Genomic DNA, 19,589 nt, shown 5'->3' with positions numbered 1-19,589 from the left:
TAAAACATATGTAGAATGGTTGCAGGCATTGAGTATGCCTAGTTAAGTGAAAAGAAGAACTAGGAGTGACATGACAGCAGTCTTCCAATATCTCAGGAGTTGCCACAAAGAAGAAGGGGTCAACCTATTTTCCAAGGCTCCTGAAGGCAGGAGAAGAAGCAACGGATGGAAACTGATCAAGGAGAAAAGCAACCTAGAACTAAGGAGAAACTTCCTGTCAGTTAGAACAATTAACCAGTGGAACAATTTGCTTCCAGACATTGTGGGTACTCCAACACTGGAGGTTTTTAAGAAGAGATTGATCAACCATTTGTCTGATATGGTATAGGGTCTCCTGCCTGAGCAGGAGATTAGACTAGAAGACTTCCGAAGTCCCTTCTAACTCTTCTTCTGTATTCTGTAAGTAATGAGGGAAAAAATATATCAGATTTTATACTTAGATTGTCAATTTCATGAGTCTTTCCAATTGTGGTACCCCTTAAAATTTGGCATCCTAGACCTAGAACCCGTCCTGACATCTGACTTGACTTCTGGTCCAGTGCTGGGTCAGGTCATGGGGAAGTAATTCAGCACCTGCTTGTCTTCTTATTTTGGATTCTTTTGGGTTGTAGCTCCTGAAACGTCTAAATGATTCTATTCTCCAAAGCACCTGAAGGCAGGACGAGAAGCAATGGATAAAAACTAATCAAGGAGCGAAGCAGCCTAGAACTAAGGAAAAACTTCCTGACAGTGAGAACAATTAATTAGTGGAGCATCTTGCCTCCAGAAGTTGCGGGTGTTCCAACAGTGGAGGTTTTTAAGAAGAGATTGAACAATCACTTGTCCAAAATGATATAGGGTCTCCTGCTTTGAGCAGGGAGATGGACTAGAAGACCTCCAAGTGTTCTGTACCAGCCTGCTACCGGCCCTGCAGAAAAGGCAGGGACAACCCCTTTACAAACGGCAAGAGGCTGGAATTAAGCCTGCCAAATTTATTAACATAAAACAGCAAAACAAGACACCAACCATTAAACAGGAGCTATATCAAGCGGTTGCCTTCAGCCAACCAGCCCTCCCACGCATTCCCCTTTTATACAGTTCAGGGCACGGCTTCTCTCTGCCTCCTTCCGAGGTGCCCCATTGCCTTCCTCTGTTTACTCCTGATTGACTGCCTCCTGCGTCAGGCGTCCTTGAACAGGGCCAGCTGTGGGTCATCTTCATCCACGCTGTCAGGCTCACACAGCTGGGTCTCCGTCGTGACCAGGTGGGAGGGGCCTGGCTGAGGGCTCTCATCAGCAAGATCTTCAACCCCCTCAGCAAGCTCTTCAACACCCCCCTCCTCCTCTGAGTCGTCCGACCCAACTGCCGAACCCACAGGCTGACCCTGAATCACAACACCAAGGTCCCTTCCAACTCTGTTATTCAGTTACTCTGACCTGGACCCATTTCAATCAGTCATTGAACTAGGAAATAATTCAGAGCAATGTTTCTCAATCTTAGTGATTTTAAGCCAGCATGATGACTGTTGAATTCTGGGAGTTGTAGTCCAGACATTTTAAAGTTGCCAGATTGAGAAGCATTGGTTCAAAGAGTCCCTTAATCAACTTGATAGGTGAACTACAAGTTCAACTAAATAAGGGCAGGGTATCTTTGCTAGTAATCTTGAAGCTGTTACTGTCCATCTTGGATTTCTGCAACACCATCTGGTAAATGCTAAATCAGGAGCTGGCTTTGGAGTCTTATGTTCATATGTTGTTGTTTTAAGGCATTCCACTTCAAAAATTTGGTTTGGAATCTGGAAATAATTCTTGATCTTCAGTTGTCATTGGATACGCCGATGGTTGCTGTGGTGGTGGACACTTTCTCCCAATTACATCTAGGGTGCCAGTCGTTATTTTTCCTGACCCAGTCAGCTTCAACTTTTGCTATTCACACTTTGATTACATCTTGTCTGAGTTACTACAATGCCTTTTACATGCAGCTACTCTTGAACAGGGTCCAAGAGATACAATAGGTGCCAACTGCAACACACAGGCTGTTAAATGATGTTTTGCAGAAGACCACCCGTGAGATCTGTGATTAAGGAACTGAATCACTTGACATTGTTTACTGGGTATACTTCAGTCTGTTTAAAGTCTTAAATGTGTAGACTTTGATTTTCTGAGTGAGCATGTTTACTAATACAGGTACAACCGACTTACAATCATTCGTTTAGTAACCATTCAAAGTTACAACGGCACTGAAAAAAGTGACTGATACTATTTTTCACACTTACGATAGTTGCAAGCATCCCCAGGGTCATGTGATCAAAACTCAGATGCTTGGCAACTGGTTCATATTTATGACGGTTGCAGTGTCCCGGGTGTGTGTGTGTCACGTGATCCCCTTTTGCAACCTTCTGACAAGCAAAGTCAATGGGGAAGCCAGATTCACTTAACAACCCTGTTACTAAGTTAACAACTGTGATGATTCACTTAATAACCGTGGCAGGATAGATTGTATAAAATGAGGCAAAACTCACTTAGCAACCGTCTTGCTTAGCAATGAAAATTTTGAGCTCAATTGTAAGTCGAGGACCACATGTACAAAGAAGTCGAGGACCACATGTACAAAGTTGTCTAGGTATCTAGGTCTGCAGGAGAAGACCTTTAAGTATCTCTTTATTGCCAGAGGCACATCTTTCTGTTAGACGGTAGAAAAGTTACCTGTGCACATTTCTTGCGGTCTCTCCAGAATTGAGTTTGTCCTCCATTCTCTAAAAAATCATTAAGAAAGTGAATCTTATGCCATCTTTTTAGATTGTTAATTGATTTTAGCATTCAAGACAAAATGCAAATACCTCCGTTTTAATGTATGTTTTCAACTTTCCGGTTGTGAAACATTTTCGTTAGCCTGCTTGAAAAGTTTCCGGGGACGAAAAATAGGTTATCAAGTCAAATAAATAATTTTGGTGGGAATTGCATAGAAGAATGATGGGCTATTATCCGGGGAACTTATTTGCCTTGATTCAAGCCTTTGCTGATTTTTTTAGTGTGACATGACACCTGCCAACTGTATACTAATTATCTCAGCAATATAATGCTTGCTTGATTATCCTGGCAATTACATGAAATAACCGAGTAGTTAACATTTCATCAGTGCCATTCTCTGAATTGTGGACAGAATTTATGCACATTACAGCCCAAAGGGAAAGTTATTTTTGAAGTGGGAAGATGGTGCCAACATTGTCTGTGTTTTTGAGTGTGTGTGTGTGTGTGTGTGTGTGTGTGTGACAGAGAGAGAGAGAGAGAGAGAGAGAGAGAGAGAGAGAGAGAGAGAGAGAGAGAGAGAGAGAGAGAGCCAGGGAGAGAGAGAAAGGGTGAGAGAAAAAAGAGAGAGAGAAAGAGAGAGAAAAAGAGAGAGAAAAAAAGAAAGCCATGGAAAGAGAGAGAGAAAGGGAGAGAGAGAAAAGAGAGAGAGAGAGAGAGAGAGAGATATTTATATATCTATAACATGGTTCATATTTTGAGAAAATGGTTATGAACACATTTTTGTTTCACATCCAGGATGGCATTCATATGCAAATGTAACATTTTAGACCTCTAAAAGTGTCATTTTACGACACACCATAGCAGTCAAAATTCCTCTCCGGATATTAAATGCTTTATTTACAAAAGGAAAAAAAAACCCCAGATGTTCCATTCCTCTTCCTTCCAACTCTGATCTTTTCATATGAGAGGGGAGGATAGGTTTGAAAGCTATTTTCAGCCAAGATTTATATATTTATTTACCATTGGCTAGATAACCCCTGAAATTTCAGTTTCAGAAATAGTCCCTTATCTAAACAGAATGTCCAAAGTGGGGGGGGGGGAGTTAGTGGGAGCAGGAAGGACTAGACTGCTTCTTACCATGGTTTCCATCCATTATTTCTTGTCTTGCCTTCTGGTGCTTTGGAGAATAGCTTGACTCCCTCTTCTTTGTGGCAGCCCCTGAGATATTGGAAGACTGCTATTATGTCACCCTTAGTCCTTCTCTTCATTAGACTGAAAAGGTAAAGGTAAAGGTTCCCCCGCACATGCGTGCTAGTCGTTTCCAACGCTAGGGGCCGGTGCTCATCTCCGTTTCAAAGCCAAAGAGCCAGCGCTTGTCCGAGGACGTCTCCGTGGTCATGTGGCCGGCATGACTAGACACCAAAGGCGCACGGAACGCTGTTACCTTCCCACCGGAGTGGTCCCTATTTTTCTACCTGCATTTTTTACGTGCTTTCGAACTGCTAGGTTGGCAGAAGCTGGGACGAGTAACAGGCGCTCACTCTGTTATGCGGCACTTGGGATTCGACCCGCCAAACTGCCGACCTTCTGATTGACAAGCTCAGCGTCCTAACCCACTGAGCCACCGCGTCCCTTGATTCATTAGACTAGACATACCCAATTCCAGCAACCATTCTTCGTATGTTTTAGCCTCCAGCCTCCCCAATCACCTTTGTTGTTCTTCTCTGCACTCTTTCTAGAGTATTTTTATAACAGGGTGACCAAAACTGGATGCAGTATTATTGTAACCATGGTCTCACTAAGGCTTTATAAAGCTTATGCAGTTTGACTCGCTGCATGATGCATGTAGAGTGGGAGAAGGAATCAGCACAGTGGTGTATTCATTTATTTAATCCATTTTTATACTGTTTCTCATATCAGGAACATCTCACAAGTGCTTTGCCTTGCTTGAGTTCTGGCAGTTCTCATATTTGAGGTATGTAAATAGTTATGAGATTGCCTTCTAGAAGAGCAATAGAGAATTACTGAGAAAGAAATGTGGTTTGTCTCGCATTTGCGATGTTTTGACCTACCTTCCCGAGTTACTCTACAGCACAATATTGAACAATAAAGCTCTTGTATTATTTATTAAAATTGCTCTCGTTATCGCCCACCTAAAGAGCAAAAAGACTACAAAGATCCCTCCTGAAATATGCTTTTTGCAAAAAAATAAAAATAAATCACAGTCTATTTCTTTCCATTTGTAACAGAATAACACTGATTTCAGGTCACCTTATGGTCACTGCTTTGCCAGTTGTGCTTTGGAATTAATTAGAATAGAATAGAATAGAATAGAATAGAATAGAATAGAATAGAATAGAATAGAATAGAATAGAATAGAATAGAATAGAATAGAATTAAGAACGGAACAGAAAATGGAATGGAATGGAATAGAATGGAATAATAAACTAGAATTAGAATTTAGAATAGAATTAGAATTTAGAATCGAATAGAATACAATAGAATAGAATAGAATAGAAAATCTGGAATAGAATAGAGTAGAGTAGAGTAGAGTAGAGTAGAGTAGAGTAGAGTAGAGTAGAGTAGAAAATGGAACGGAACGGGACAGAATAGAGAATGGAATGGAATGAAGTAGAGTAGAGTAGAGTAGAGTAGAGTAGAGTAGAGTAGAGTAGAGTAGAGTAGAGTAGAGTAGAGTAGAGTAGAGTAGAGTAGAATAGTAAATGGAACGGAACAGGACAGAATAGAGAATGGAATGGAATAGAATAGAATAGAATAGAATAGAATAGAATAGAATAGAATAGAATAGAATAGAACAGAACAGAACAGAACAGAACAGAACAGAACAGAACAGAATAGAATAGAATAGAATAGAATAGAATAGAATAGAATAGAGAATGGAATGGAATAGAATAGAAAACGGAATGAAACGGAACGGAATGGAACAGAACAGAATAGAATAATAAGTAGAGTTGGAAGGGACCTTGAAAGTCTTCTACTACAACCCTCTGCTTAGGCTGTAATATTATCTAGTACTGTAGTGCCTCTCCCAAATATTTTTGGGAGAACATTTGCCCAGATTTTTGAGACCAACCAGCTTTGGCTAAGTATTGCTAGCCACTTAGCAAGAGTCCTTTGTAGTTGCCCATTCTAAAAGGTATCCTTTAAATATCCTCCCACCCCCTGGCCATGGCACAGAATATAGAAAGCATAGAACTGGAAGGGACCTCAGAAGTCTTCTAGTCCAATGCTCTACCAAAGGCAGGAGACCTTATACCAATCCTGGTCCAGTGGTTGTCCAATCTTTTCTTGAAAATCTCCAGCAATGGAGTACTCACAACTCCAGAAGACAAGTCATTACACTGTTTAATTGTCAGGAAACTTCTCCTCAATTCTAGGTTGGTTCTCCCTTTAATGATCTTCCACCTTTGATGTCTTGTTCTGCTCTCAGGTGCTTTGGAGAATAGGTTGACCCCCTCTTCTCTGTGACAGCCCTTCAAGTACTGGAAAACTGCTGTCATATCACCCCTAATCCTTCTCTTCCTTAGACTTAAGTCTCTCAATTGTTCATCATACAGTTTAGCCTTCTGACCCCTTATCATCTTTGTTGCTCTTCTCCACACTCTAGGGTCTCAACATCTTTTTTGCGTCATGGTGACCAGAACTGGATGCAGTATTCCAATAGTGTATTCTCACCAGTGTGTTATCGAATGATACTAACACCGACACTGTGTGGATCTCTCTTTGTTGAGCACCCACCCGTTACTTCTTGTCCCACCCTGTGTTACTTGTCACAGTAAAAAGTTGAACGGAGACAAAACTGTGTATACTCGCTTTTGCCTCTTGCCAGAATGGTAGAATATTACTGTAATTACAGTTTAATTAGGAAAATCCTTTGAAAAGAAATATAGTCTTACATTCAGATCCCTATTTCTGTATCAATGTGTAACAAGGGACACTGAGGATTCATCACTGTTGTGATTCAGTGTCAGCCTGTGCTCCCAGCAGCTGAGTCCAATGAATCTGAGGAGGAGGAGGAGGGGTTTGGCGAGCCTTTGGTGTCAGAGGGAGGCTCTGATGCACTGCAGGACTCTCAGCCTGGCCCCTCCAGTCATGTTCCTCATGAGGCTCAGCTATGTGAGTACCAGGTGTCGGACTTAGATGAGTCACAGCTGAATCTGTTCAGAGATGCTAGAAGCAGAAGGCAATCCAGCAGAGCAGAGCAGAGCAGAGCAGAGCAGAGCAGAGAAAATCAATGAGGCAACTCAGTGATAGGAGGAGAAGGCAGTGAGAAGCCACGCCTTGGGACTGATAATAAAATAGGAAGGTGTGGGCGGGGCTGGTTGCTGAAGGCAACCGTTTGGAGACATTCTAAGGGAATCCTGGTCTGTTCTGGCTACTTCTGTTTTACTCTTGTTTGTTGACTCTTGTTTGATATTTTGATTCATTTATTGAAGGAAATATTCTGTTGCTTTTTTGTTTGAACTGTAAATAAATTTGGGTTGGTTTTTTTTCAGCCTATTGACTGTAAAAAGGAGAAAGGGGTTGTCCCTGACACACAAACAGGGCTGGTCGTAGGCTGGAACAGAACAATTACAAAGAAAAAAAACACTTCTTTTTTTAAAAAAAATATATCAGACTACTACAGAAGCCATCTGTAATAGAATATATCTCCTCTGTTTTTGACCATTAGTATAATAATTATAATTTTATGTTTCTATGACTCTTTCCATCTTTTCCTGGAACTCAATTCTGATTATTTTAATTTAATTTAATTTAATTATGGGACTTATATGCTGCCCTATCTCCCAAAGGACTCAGGGCGGCTAACAACAATAAAACAACAATAAAAACAATGAATAAAAATATTAAAAGAGATTAAATTTTACAAAGCCCCACTATAAACCAATAAAAATTAAAACAAAATTAAAACCCCCAATGTCAGTCCAGGTCAGCCAGTTGGAAAAGGTATGTCTTTAGGTCGCGATGAAAGGACCGGAGATCTGGGGCCATCCAAAGTTCTTGGGGGAGCTGATTCCAAAGGGCAGGCACCCTGACAGAGAAGGCCCTCCCCCTGGGGGTCGCCAGCCGACACTGTCTAGCCAACGGCACCCTGAGGAGACCCTCTCTGTGTGAGCGCACAGGGCGATGGGAAATCGTTCCCGGCAGCAGACGGTCCTGTAGGTATCCCAGGCCTAGGCCATGTAGGGCTTTATAGGTAAGAACCAGCACCTTGAACCTCACCCGGAGGGCAACCGGCAACCAATGCAGCTCACGCAGGAGGGGTGTAATATGGGAGTATCGGGATGCTCCCATCACAACCTGCGCAGCCGCATTCTGCACCAGCTGAAGCCTCCGGGTGGTCTTCAAGGGCAGCCCCATGTAGAGGGCATTGCAGTAATCTATACGGGAGGTAACGAGTGCATGAGTGACCGTACGTAAGGCATCTCGGTCCAAATAGGGGCGCAACTGGTGCACCAGGCGAACCTGTGCAAATACCCCCCTGGCCACGACTCCTATATGATCTTCTAAATTGAGTCGTGCATCCAGGAGGACGCCTAAGTTGCGCGCCCTATCAACAGGAGGCAACACCTCTCCCCCCATAGCCAAAGATGGTAAATTTTGGACAACACGAGATGCCGATACATAGAGCCACTAGGTCTTGGCTGGGTTGAGTTGGAGCCTGTTCTTCCCCATCCAGATTTGTACTGCTTCCAGGCAACAGGACATCATGTCGAGGGCATCACTGGGTTGGTTCAGAGTGGAGATGAAAAGCTGGGTATCATCAGCATATTGATGATACCTCACTCCGAAACCGCGTATGATCTCACCCAGTGGCTTCATGTAGATGTTGAACAGGAGGGAAGAGAGGACCGACCCCTGAGGCACCCCACAATCAAGGGGCTTCGGGGTTGACCTCTGACCTCCTGCCAACACTGTCTGTGAACGGCCTGAGAGGTAGGAGGAGAACCACCATAAAACAGTGCCTCCCACTCCCAACCCCCAGAGATGTTGCAGCAAGATACCATGGTCGATGGTATCAAAAGCTGCTGAGAGATCTAATAGGACCAGGATAGAGGAATAACCCCTATCCCGAGCCCGCCAGAGATCATCATTTTGTTATCAAGATCTACATTTGGCTATTGAGAATGGCTCGGCTTTTAATGAAATGGAAATTGTCTTTCTGTGTGTGTCTCTCTACTATTTTAATGACCTTTGTAAAGTTGACATCAGCCTACTGATTTGCCCTTTTGACTAATTTCTTTGTTTTCATGAAAAGTGCATCTTTCCAGCTGTGATCTTTCTATTTAGTAAGGCCAACTCAGCCCAGAATAAATCGTTAAGAAATAAACCCATGTAGCCAAAATCATCAGATATCATGGTTTCATTTTGAGAGGATAAAAGGTAAAGGTAAAGGTAAAGGTTCCCCCACACATGTGTGCTAGTTGTTTCCAACTCTAGGGGGCGGTGCTCATCTCCGTTTCAAAGCCGAAGAGCCAGCGCTTGTCTGAGGACTTCTCCATGGTCATGTGGCCAGCATGACTAGATGCCAAAGGCGCACGGAACACTGTTACCTTCCCAGTGTAGTGGTCCCTATTTTTCTACTTGCATTTTTATGTGCTTTCAAACTGCTAGGCTGGCAGAAGCTGGGATGAGTAACAGGTGCTCACTCTGTTTCACGGCACTCGGGATTCGACCCGTCAAACTGCCGACCTTCTGGTCGACAAGCTCAGCGTCCTAACCCACGGAGCCACCGCATCCCTCTTTTGAGAGGATAGCCACTGCTTATTTGTTTATAAGATTAGAGGAAAGAAATATCTGTTGGGAAATGCACAATTCATTCTTGGTGCCTCCTCATTTACAGTACAAATGTCAGGCGCAAAGAATGAGGATCGTTCGTGAAGTTGCAGCAGAGAAGATTGATTCCAACTTACTCACAAGAGAGTAGGGGTGTAGTATGATGCTCGTATGAGGATTGGCAGGCTGGCATTCAAGAGCTGGTTGCTGCTGTGGGATGAGACGAGCTTTCGTCACTCACTCCAACTCCTGCTGATCCCGCACTTTGAAAACGGGAGATCATGAGTAGATAGATGAGTATCATGCGAAGATCACACAAAGTATTAGTACCGCTTTATAAAACCTTAGTAAGACCACACCTGGAATAGTGTAACCAATTTTGGTCACCATACTACAAAAAAGATGTGGAGACTTTGGAAAAAGTTCAGAGAAGAGTGACGAAGGCCATACCAGGTTGCAGGAACCTGGTATGGCTAGTCTAGAGGAAAGAAGGACTAGGGATGACATGATAGCAGTGTTTCAAAATTTGAGGGGCTGACACAAAGAAGAAGGGATCAAATTATTCTCCAAAGCACCAGAGGGCAGGACAAGTAACAGGGGTTGGAAACTAATCAAAGAGGGTACCACTTCGGTGAGCAGATTAGCGGGGACATGAAAGGAGCTCCCATCTGGCTGTCTGGGCAACGGTGATGTCACCACTTAACCCTTTTAACCCGGAAGTGCTTCAACGCTCCCAAGATGATTGTAGTATTCCCAAGATGCTAGTCAACTAAAGGTCAGTAGCAAATTGGCTTGAGATAAGGGTCAATGGAAGTCAAGGGGGGTGGGATTTAGCTCTATTGTGGCAACGCAAGAACTCTAGACCAATTATGTGTTTTACTCCACTGCCTAGCTATCCCTGTTCTTGTCCCACAACAGCTAGTTCTTGACTTACAACCATCCATTTAATGACCATTGCAACGGCAGTGAATGAATGAATGAACCTTTATTGTCACAAGTACAACCATGTATACATTGAGATTGGCTGAGCCTCCCTTCATGCCCCCACCCCCAACTCACAGTGACATCAAACCCTCCATCTTATTACACCATGTGAGCTAATTGCACAACGCACCGGCCTCACAAGTCAATCATACATAAATTTTATAAAATTATTTCCCGTTCAAGAGCCTGACAGCCCATGGATAAAAGCTGTTCTTCAGCCTGTTGGTACGGCTGGATGTACTTCTATATCTCCTACCCAATGGTAGCAGAGTAAAGAGATACCGACCAGGTTGTGAGTCGTCCCTGAGAATTTTCCTCACTCTTACAAGGCAGTGAGCCCTGGCAATGTCATCCAGTGGTGTCAGGGGACAGCCCACAATGTCTTGTGCTGTGCTCACCGCTTTCCTATCCGCGGCTGTCAGACCAGCATACCAAACCACAATACCGTACGAGATGACGCTCTCTATAGTAGACCGGTAAAAGAGGGTCATTAGCTGTTTTTGACTTACAAGCAGTCCTCACACTTACAGTCGCTGCAGCATTCCCATGGTCACATGATCAAAATTAGGGCACTTGGCAACCATACATGTATATTTATGACTGATGCAGCATGTATTGGATCCAAACATGATCCTTCAGCCACAGCTATTGAAATAAGTGCTTCTCACAAAGAAAAGGGAATCAACACAGTGTTAGGCTGCCTTAACAGAGGGATAGAATCAAGATCACGTGAAGTATTATTACCACTTTACAATGCCTTGGTAAGGCCACATTTAGAATACTGTATCCAGTTTTGGTCACCATGATGTAAAAAAGATGTTGAGACTCTAGAAAGGGTACAGAGAAGGGCAACAAAGATGATTGGGGGACTGGAGGCTAAAACATATAGGGAACGGTTGCTGGAATTGGGTATGTGTAGTTTAACTAACAGAAGGGTGAGGGGTGACATGATAGCCGTGTTCCAATATCTCAGGGGCTGCCCCAAAGAAGAGGGAGTCAAGCTATTCTTCAAAGCGCCCAAAGGCAGGACAAGAAGCAATGGATGGAAAATAATCAAGGAGATAAGCAATCTAGAACTAAAGAGAAACTTCCTGACAGTTAGAACAATTAACCAGTGGAATAACCTGCCTCCAAAATGCTCCAACACTGGAAGTTTTTAAGAAGAGACTGGACAGCCATTTATCTGAAATGGTATAGGGTTTCCTGCCTCAGCAGGGGGTTGGACTAGATGACCTCCAAGGTCCCTTCCAACTTCTTCTTCTTCTTCTTCTTCTTCTTCTTCTTCTTCTTCTTCTTCTTCTTCTTCTTCTTCTTCTTCTTCTTCTTCTTCTTCTTCTTCTTCTTCCTCTTCCTCTTCCTCTTCCTCTTCTTCTTCTTCTTCTTCTTCTTCTTCTTCTTCTTCTTCTTCTTCTTCTTCTTCTTCTTCTTCTTATTATTATTATTATTATTATTATTATTATTATTATTATTATTATTATTATTATTATTATTATTGTAATTAAGGAGCGAACTAACCTAGAACTAAGGAGAAATTTCCCGGCAGTTAATCAGTGGAACGGCTTGCCATCAAAAGTTGTGGGTGTGCTCCATCACTGGAGGTTTTAAAAGAAGAGACTGGACAGCCATTTGTCTGAAACGGTATAGGGTCTCCTGCCTGAGCAGGGGGTTGGACCAGAAGACCTCCAAGGTCCCTTCCAACTCTGTCATTCTGCTAAATAAGGCAAGTAAGGTGATAATGATGAAAAACTGACATCCCATTGACTTCCAGGAGGTTACTCGAAGGCTGGATCTAGTGGGATAAGTTTATTAAGAGCCTTGGTGGAGCAGTGGGCTAATGCCTCCTTAAGTAACACCAGCTGCCTGCAATTAGTGCAGGTTCGCATCCCACCAGGCTCAAGGTTGACTCAGCCTTCCATCCTTCCGAGGTAGGTAAAATGAGGACCCAGATTGTTGGGGGCAATTAAGCTGACTTTGTAATAATGCCGCTTGGGGGGGAGAAGCCCCAATAAGCAGGCATATACATAGAATGAAGGCTACTGCTAAGCACATTGGTTTGTGCTTAAATTGTAAGCCGCCCTGAGTCTTTGGAGAAGGGCACGATATAAATGGAATTAAAATAAATAAATAAATAAATAAATAAATAAATAAATAAATAAATAAATAAATAAATAAATAAAATAAAAATTACTCATCCTTTCAATGCCTAAAACAGGCATCATGATCTAATCGTGTCAGAGGGTTAATGGATCCATCTGCCTCATTCAGGGAGATATTTTTGGCAGTGATTCCCAGATGCATTTTTACACCAGGCTGTCTTCTGATTTTACAGTTTACCACCGCATAGGAAACATTATGTCTGCCTCCATACAGGTACTCCTTGACTCCTTCATTTATAATTGAATCAGAATAGGGCTGGAAGGGACCTCGGAGGTCTTCTAGTCCAACCCCCTGCTCAAGCAGGAGACCCTATACTATTTAAAACAAGTTGCTGTCCAGACTCTTCTTAAAAATCTCTGGTAATAGAGCACCCACGATTTCTGGTGGCAAGCTGTTCCGCTGGTTAATTGTCCTCACTGTTAAGAAGTTTCTCCTCAATTCCAGGTTGCTTCTCTCCTTGATTAGTTTCCATCCGTTGCTTCTTCTCCTGCCCTCGGGTGCTTTGGAAAATAAGTTGACCCCCCCTTTGATTTAGTGACTGTTTGAAGTTACAGTGGCACTGAAAGAGTGGTTTACGACAGGTCCTTGCAGTTACGGCCATTGCAGAATCCTCACAGTCACATGATCAAAAGTTCAAGCCCTTGGCAACCAGCAAGTACTTGCAATGATTGCAGGGCGGGAGCGTGGTGGCTCACAAGGTTAGGATGCGGAGCTGAAGCTCTGCAGGCTCGTGTTGGAAACCCGGTTGCTGCGGTGGGATGGGTTGAGCTCCTGTCACGCTCCAGCTGACCCAGCAGTTCGAGAGAGGGACACCGCAAGTAGATAAATGGGTACCACTTCGGTAGGCAACTTCACAGGATGTGAAAGCAGCCCCCAATTGGGTGCTCCCTGGGCAACAGTGATGTCACCGGTGGATCCTTTCACCACGGAAACCCTTCAGTGCACTTCAGTTCTTCTGACACGGAAGTAGTAGTAGTAGCATCCCAAGGTCATGTGATCACAATTTGTGACATTCCAAGCTGGTTTCCAACAAGAAAAAGGCATCCATCCTTTCAATAATGGAACTATTTCTTTTTTTTCCCCTTCTGTATCTCTCTGCCATTGTCTTGTGTATATCTGTTTAGGATTTTTAAAAGTGCAAACATTTTTATTTCCCTTCATCTTGTGGTGGCTTTATCCTTCCTTCTTTCTTAAAATCAGCCGAAGTAATAATCACTTTTAAACCACACAAATGGTTCTTCTGCCATCTTGTGTTCTATACTAGGAATGGCACCAAGACAAAGCAAAAGATGCCACAAAGCAGAATGGTGTTGCGATAGAAATCTATAATGTGAGTAAAGTTTTAAATGCAGGGTTGGGCAAATCTTATTTCCGATCGTTGGTTGGCTGTGTCTTGTAGAGCATCCAGGGAATAAGGAGATAAAAGAGTCCTGTTCTCAAAATTATTTTTAACTGGTTAAATATGGTTGCTCAGAATATATCCATATTTAAGATATACTGAGATATAGATCTATAGATACATAGATATAGATATTTGTTTTCTGATAGATATAGATCTTTCTATCATTTCTCTACTCTCTCTCTCTCTCTCTCTCTCTCTCTCTCGTGTGTGTGTGTGTGTGTGTGTGTGTGTGTGTGTGTGTGCACACTTTTATCATATAGCTATGCTGGCCACATGACCAAGGAAATTCTCTTCGGACATACATATACACATGTCCAGTTCTAGGGCATGGTGCTCATTTGTGTTTCTTGGCCAAGGGAGCCAGCATTGTCCAAAGAGAATTTCCATGGTCATATGGCCAGCACGGCTATATGACAAAGGTGCATGGAATGCTGTTATCTTTCCACCATAGTGGTACCTATTTATCTACTTGCATTTGCATGCTTTCAAACTGCTAGGTGGGCAGGAGCTAGGACAAGGATGGGTGCTCACCTTGTTGCATGGAGCTGGGGTTTCGAACACAGGCTGTGAGCTCTCCAAACTGAGCATCTTTAACTGCTGTCTCTCTCTCTCTCTCTCTCTCTCTCTCTCTCTCTCTCTCTCTCTCTCTCTCTCTCTCTCTCTCTCTCTCACACACACACACACACACACACACACACACACACAATCTCTACCATCTCTCTCTCTCTCTTTCTCTCATCCTATGTATCACCCTTCTATCTCCTCTGTCTGTCTATCTATCTATCTATCTATCTATCTATCTATCTATCTATCTATCTATCTATCTATCATAATCTATATCTATCTATTGTTATCTGTCTATCTATCTATCTATCTGTCTGTCTGTCTGTCTATCATAATCTCTATCTATCTATTTTTATCTATCTATCTATCTATCTATCTATCTATCTGTCTATCATAATCTATATCTATCTATTGTTATCTATCTATCTATCTATCTATCTATCTATCTATCTATCTATCTGTCTATCATAATCTATATCTATCTATTGTTATCTATATCTATCCATCTATCTATCTATCTATCCATCCATCCATCCATCCATCCATCCATCCATCCATCCATCCATCCATCCATCCATCTCTATCTATCATCATTAATAGGCATTGTTTGTAATTCAATTTGAGTTTCACGGGTGACTTGAAGCACTCAAAAAGAAATTTTGCATAGGATGGTCACTGAATGTATAAATGCTATCATCTCGTAATCTCCAGTTCCAGCGGAAACTGGAAAAACCGACAGTTACAAACGGGTCTTTTAAATTTAAATTTAGTTTAATTAATTTAATTTTAAAGTTAAGGTTTTTATCCTTTTAATATTTTACATGGTATTTTTACTGAATGATTGTAAATTGCCTCAAGTTGCCTTTGGTGCGTTGCAGCATGTAAGTTAAATAAATACGTAAATACATAAATAAAATAAACATTTCTACTTTCCCAATGAATTCTAAATACATTTCCTCCATATTTCAATGCTATGTTTTTCCTTATATTTCCTCCTTATTCATTCTTCCTCACTGTCAGAGGCGAATATTGTGTTTGGCGCTACAAAATTTGTGGCAGGAGACACTATGGGTATTTTCTTTTTCTTAAAAAAAAAGCTAATGTTTAAAACCGAGACACATTCAGATAAGCATTATCCTCCTTTTTTTCTACCCTTTTATAAATGCAGATGCATACGAGAGTAATAATAATAATAATAATAATAATAATAATAATAATAATAATAATAATAATAATCAGTTCCAAAGCGGGGAAGCCGGGTTGCAACATGGCAGCTTCTGTTTAACGATTTTGCACAATTAGAGTTGGGTTTGGCTTCTTGTTTTGCTTTGCTCCTGGTGAAGAAGTGGTGTTTCAAGAATGGTTACATTTCCGTGAATTGCATACAGTAGAACAATCTGTGCTGCACTATTAGAGTTAATTATAGAGGGTTTTAAAATATCTGTTTTTGTTGGCAGTGCACAATGCCCTGTTAGTAGTAGGCATTGATTTGTAATTATCATTGATTCTCCACCTGTTCTTTTGTGAAGCTGTGAGCACTAACGTGTGTGCGTGCATAGGGGTGTACATAGAAGGGCAACTGCAGATAATTATGGGGAAAGGTTGCTTTGCCTACCTTCTGAACTGACAAGCTAAAAGAAAAGATGCTGGTGGTTATTTGACCTGGATGCTGCATTTAGAGTTGTCCTTTGCTCATGGGTCCTGTTGGTGACAGCAATAACTGACCATACCATCCAGAACAATTGTTAAAGGAGCCGTGGTGGCACAGTGACTAGAATGCAGTATTGCAGGCTAACTCTGCCCAGAGCTAGCAGTTCGTTCCTGACTGGCTCAAGGTTGACTCAGTCTGGGAGGATCCAGACTGTTGGGGGCAATAAGTGCTATTGCTCTTGGTATAAATAGGAGCCGTGGTAGCACGGTGGGTAATATTGTAGGCTGATTCTGTTCACTGCCATGAGTTCGATCCTGACTGGCTCAAAATTGACTCAGCCTTCCATCCTTCTGAGGTTGGTAAAAAAGAGGACCCAGATTGTTGGGGGCAAATAAACCTCTTAGAGGGGGCTGTAAAGCGCTGTGAAGCGGTATATAAGTTTAAGTGCTATAAGGAAAGGAAGGAAGGAAGGAAGGAAGGAAGGAAGGAAGGAAGGAAGGAAGGAGGGAGGGAGCTGTGCAATGGTTAGAATGCAACTTTGCAGGCAAACTCTGCCCACAGCCATGAGTTTGATCCTGACTGGCTCAAGGTTGACTCAGCCTTCCATCCTTCCGAGGTCAGTAAAATGAGGACCCAGATTACTGGGGGGCAATAGGCTGACTCTGTAAACTGCTTAGAGAGGGCTGTAAAGCACTGTGGAGCGGTATATAAGTCTAAGTCAGCAGCTCCCAACCTTTTCTATACCCCACACCCCTAAAACGTTTCTGATACATTCTTGCACCCCTTACAAAAGTTGGAAATAACGGCAACAAATTATGCATATACACTATACTTTGGAAAACCCAAGTTTTCACACTCCCTGGAATATTGCCTTGCACCCCTAGTTGGGAACCCCTGGTCCAAGTGCTATTGCTAAAAGAACAATGTTACTCAGTAAAGTGCTTCTGCGTTGGTAGCAGTTTTATTCGTCATTGTTGGGATTCCTAATTTATTTATTTTTGAACAACTTAAAAAGACATTTTGGAAGCTACTCTCAGGTCCCTACTGGGACGCTGCCATTCTGAGGGGGGAGGGAAGTGCTACTTGGGGATTGAAGAGGTTGTTTCTGCTTTTGCTTTGATGTATCCGCATGGGAACTGGGGAGGGAGGAATAAAGCCTTAAAGGCCATTTGGCTTGACTCCTTTCCGGCCAGCTCACGCCCGTTACCAAAGTCGCGGCACCGGAGAACAACTTGTTATCACCTTTTCAGCTCAGAGTTCTCACTTCACGCGCAGGAACTTCAGATTCTGCCTGACCTCTCTGCAATCACTTTCTTTCAGGAAAAGAGTCCTTTTGAAATAAAGCTCGTTTCAGGAGTCATGCTTTCCTGGGGAGTGAGCTGAGGCAGGACTTTACTGCTACCTTGTAACGATCAAAATGCAATTTTTACTTCTCCCAGTTCCTTCATATTTTTTTACCCTCCTTTTATCTTCCAGAAGTATCATTACCAAGATGAGGATGCTCCACATGACCATACTTTACCTCGTTTAACCCATGAAATGAGAGGTCCAGAATTAGTCCACATTTCTGAAAAGAACTTGTCGCAGATAGAAAATGTCCATGGATATGTCCTACAGTCGCACATCTCACCTCTGAAGGTCAGTAAAGCTCCTTCGTGACCGTAATCTCTGACATAAATTAAAACACCAAGAATAGAGGCATGTCTTATCTGATGAGAATGATGTCACAGGTAGTCCTCAACTTACAGCCATCCGTTCAGTGACCATTTGAAATTATAATGGTGCTGGGGAAAAAATGACTTAGAACCATTTTTTTTTCACACTTATGACCATTGAAATATCCCCATGTGTTCAAAATTCAGACATTTGGCAACTGGCATGTACTTATGGCAGTTGCAGTGCTTCCCGGGGTCATGTGATCCCCTTTTGCGACCTGGAAAGCCAATGGGGAAGCCATATTCACTTAACAACCCTGTTACTAACTTAACAATTGCCGTGATTCATTTAACATCTCTGGCGAGGAAAGTCAGTAAAAGGGAGGCAAAATTCACTTAACAACTCACTTAGCAACAGAAATTTGGACCTCAATTTTTGGTCGTAAGTCGAGGACTGCCTGTACAAATTGTAACCGTTCTAAGTGTGGTTAAGCTTTGACAAATCTTGTCTCTGCAACAGGTTTTGTTCCTATTCTCTACAGAAGCGTTGTTTTGCAGAGAAAGGACGTAATTAGCTGAGGAGATATTGTCAAGAAGAGGATAAGCTTTCCAGTTCCTAAGCTATGTTCACGGCAATCTTTTAATATTTTGTCTAACCAGCTGAAAGCAGCCAGACTCTTTGTGTCTTTGTATAAAAACGGAGCATGAAGAACAAGATACAGATCAAAATTATAGGAGGATTCAAATGCAAAACTAAACATTAAGAAATGGCATCGCATTATGTCGGTCCCCCCAAACCACATTTTCACCAGCTTCTGGAAGTAAATAAGGATGGAGTTCGTGCACTCTTCGTGTTGAAAGCAGGGGGCCACTACAGAGAGTACTCATCCTTAAGTCTCTTCACACCTTATTTTGCGGTAGACATGGATTCTTAGCAGGTCCTCCCTATTTTTCAGGTTAAGAGTGATGGACATTGGGAAAAGTCTCTAAGAGATCCAGTCCTACCTCGAGCAGAGGTATCCTGCTGGAGAACCTTGCTGTGGGGTTTCTAAGTTTCATCCTGTTTCTCTTTATGATGGATAGTTTACCTCTATCAGATCTCTTGTGTGCTACATCATTGGATCCTATTGACAGTCCTTAGTTTGGAAATGACCAGAGTTTTGACATAAGTGGATCCTTCAGCTGTGTGAAAAACACTAGGGTGTTGGTGTTGGTGGTGATGATGATGATGACAAGACATTTGATGCAATCTTTTTCTGTAACTTAAAGATTAAGCTATGGGTACAAATGCCTGTTTCCTTCCTATGCATATTTGTGTACTTGATCTCCTGTCCTCCAGGTAGGTTTGGATTGCAACCTCCAAGCTGGTGGGAGATTCTGGGAGTTGCAGCCCCAACAGGTTTGGAGAGTAGATGGTCTTCTAGGACATCTGGCAAGGGTTGAAACATTAAAGTTCATACAAAATGTTTGGTTGTTGTTCAGTCACTATGACATGTCCAACTCTTGGTGATCCCATGGATCATAGTATGCCAGCCGTCACCAGCCCGTCCTCCACTGTCTCCCAGAATTTGCCCAAATTCATGTTTGTTGTGTCAATGGCAATACTTCACCTCTGTCATCCTCTTCTCCTTTTGCCTTCCATCTTTCCG

General features: G+C 42.4%; 1 protein-coding gene across 1 annotated transcript in view; it reads left to right on the top strand.

Moving 5' to 3' along the window:
• DLG2 (discs large MAGUK scaffold protein 2) overlaps window positions 1–19,589 on the top strand; it is a gene marked incomplete at both ends in the record, with an annotated part of 1,055,326 nt that overhangs the window by 592,121 nt on the left and 443,616 nt on the right. Inside the window, one exon of the mRNA XM_083362102.1 lies at window positions 17,762–17,923. Within this exon, the coding sequence (XP_083218228.1) occupies window positions 17,762–17,923 (162 nt within the window). The remainder of the gene's footprint in view (window positions 1–17,761; window positions 17,924–19,589) is intronic.

Source organism: Vipera ursinii, assembly GCF_947247035.1.
Source record: "Vipera ursinii genome assembly, chromosome: 4".
NCBI classification, from domain to species: Eukaryota; Metazoa; Chordata; class Lepidosauria; order Squamata; family Viperidae; genus Vipera; species Vipera ursinii.
Note: the sequence above shows the minus strand (reverse complement) of the source record. Positions and strands in the feature narration are given on the sequence as shown.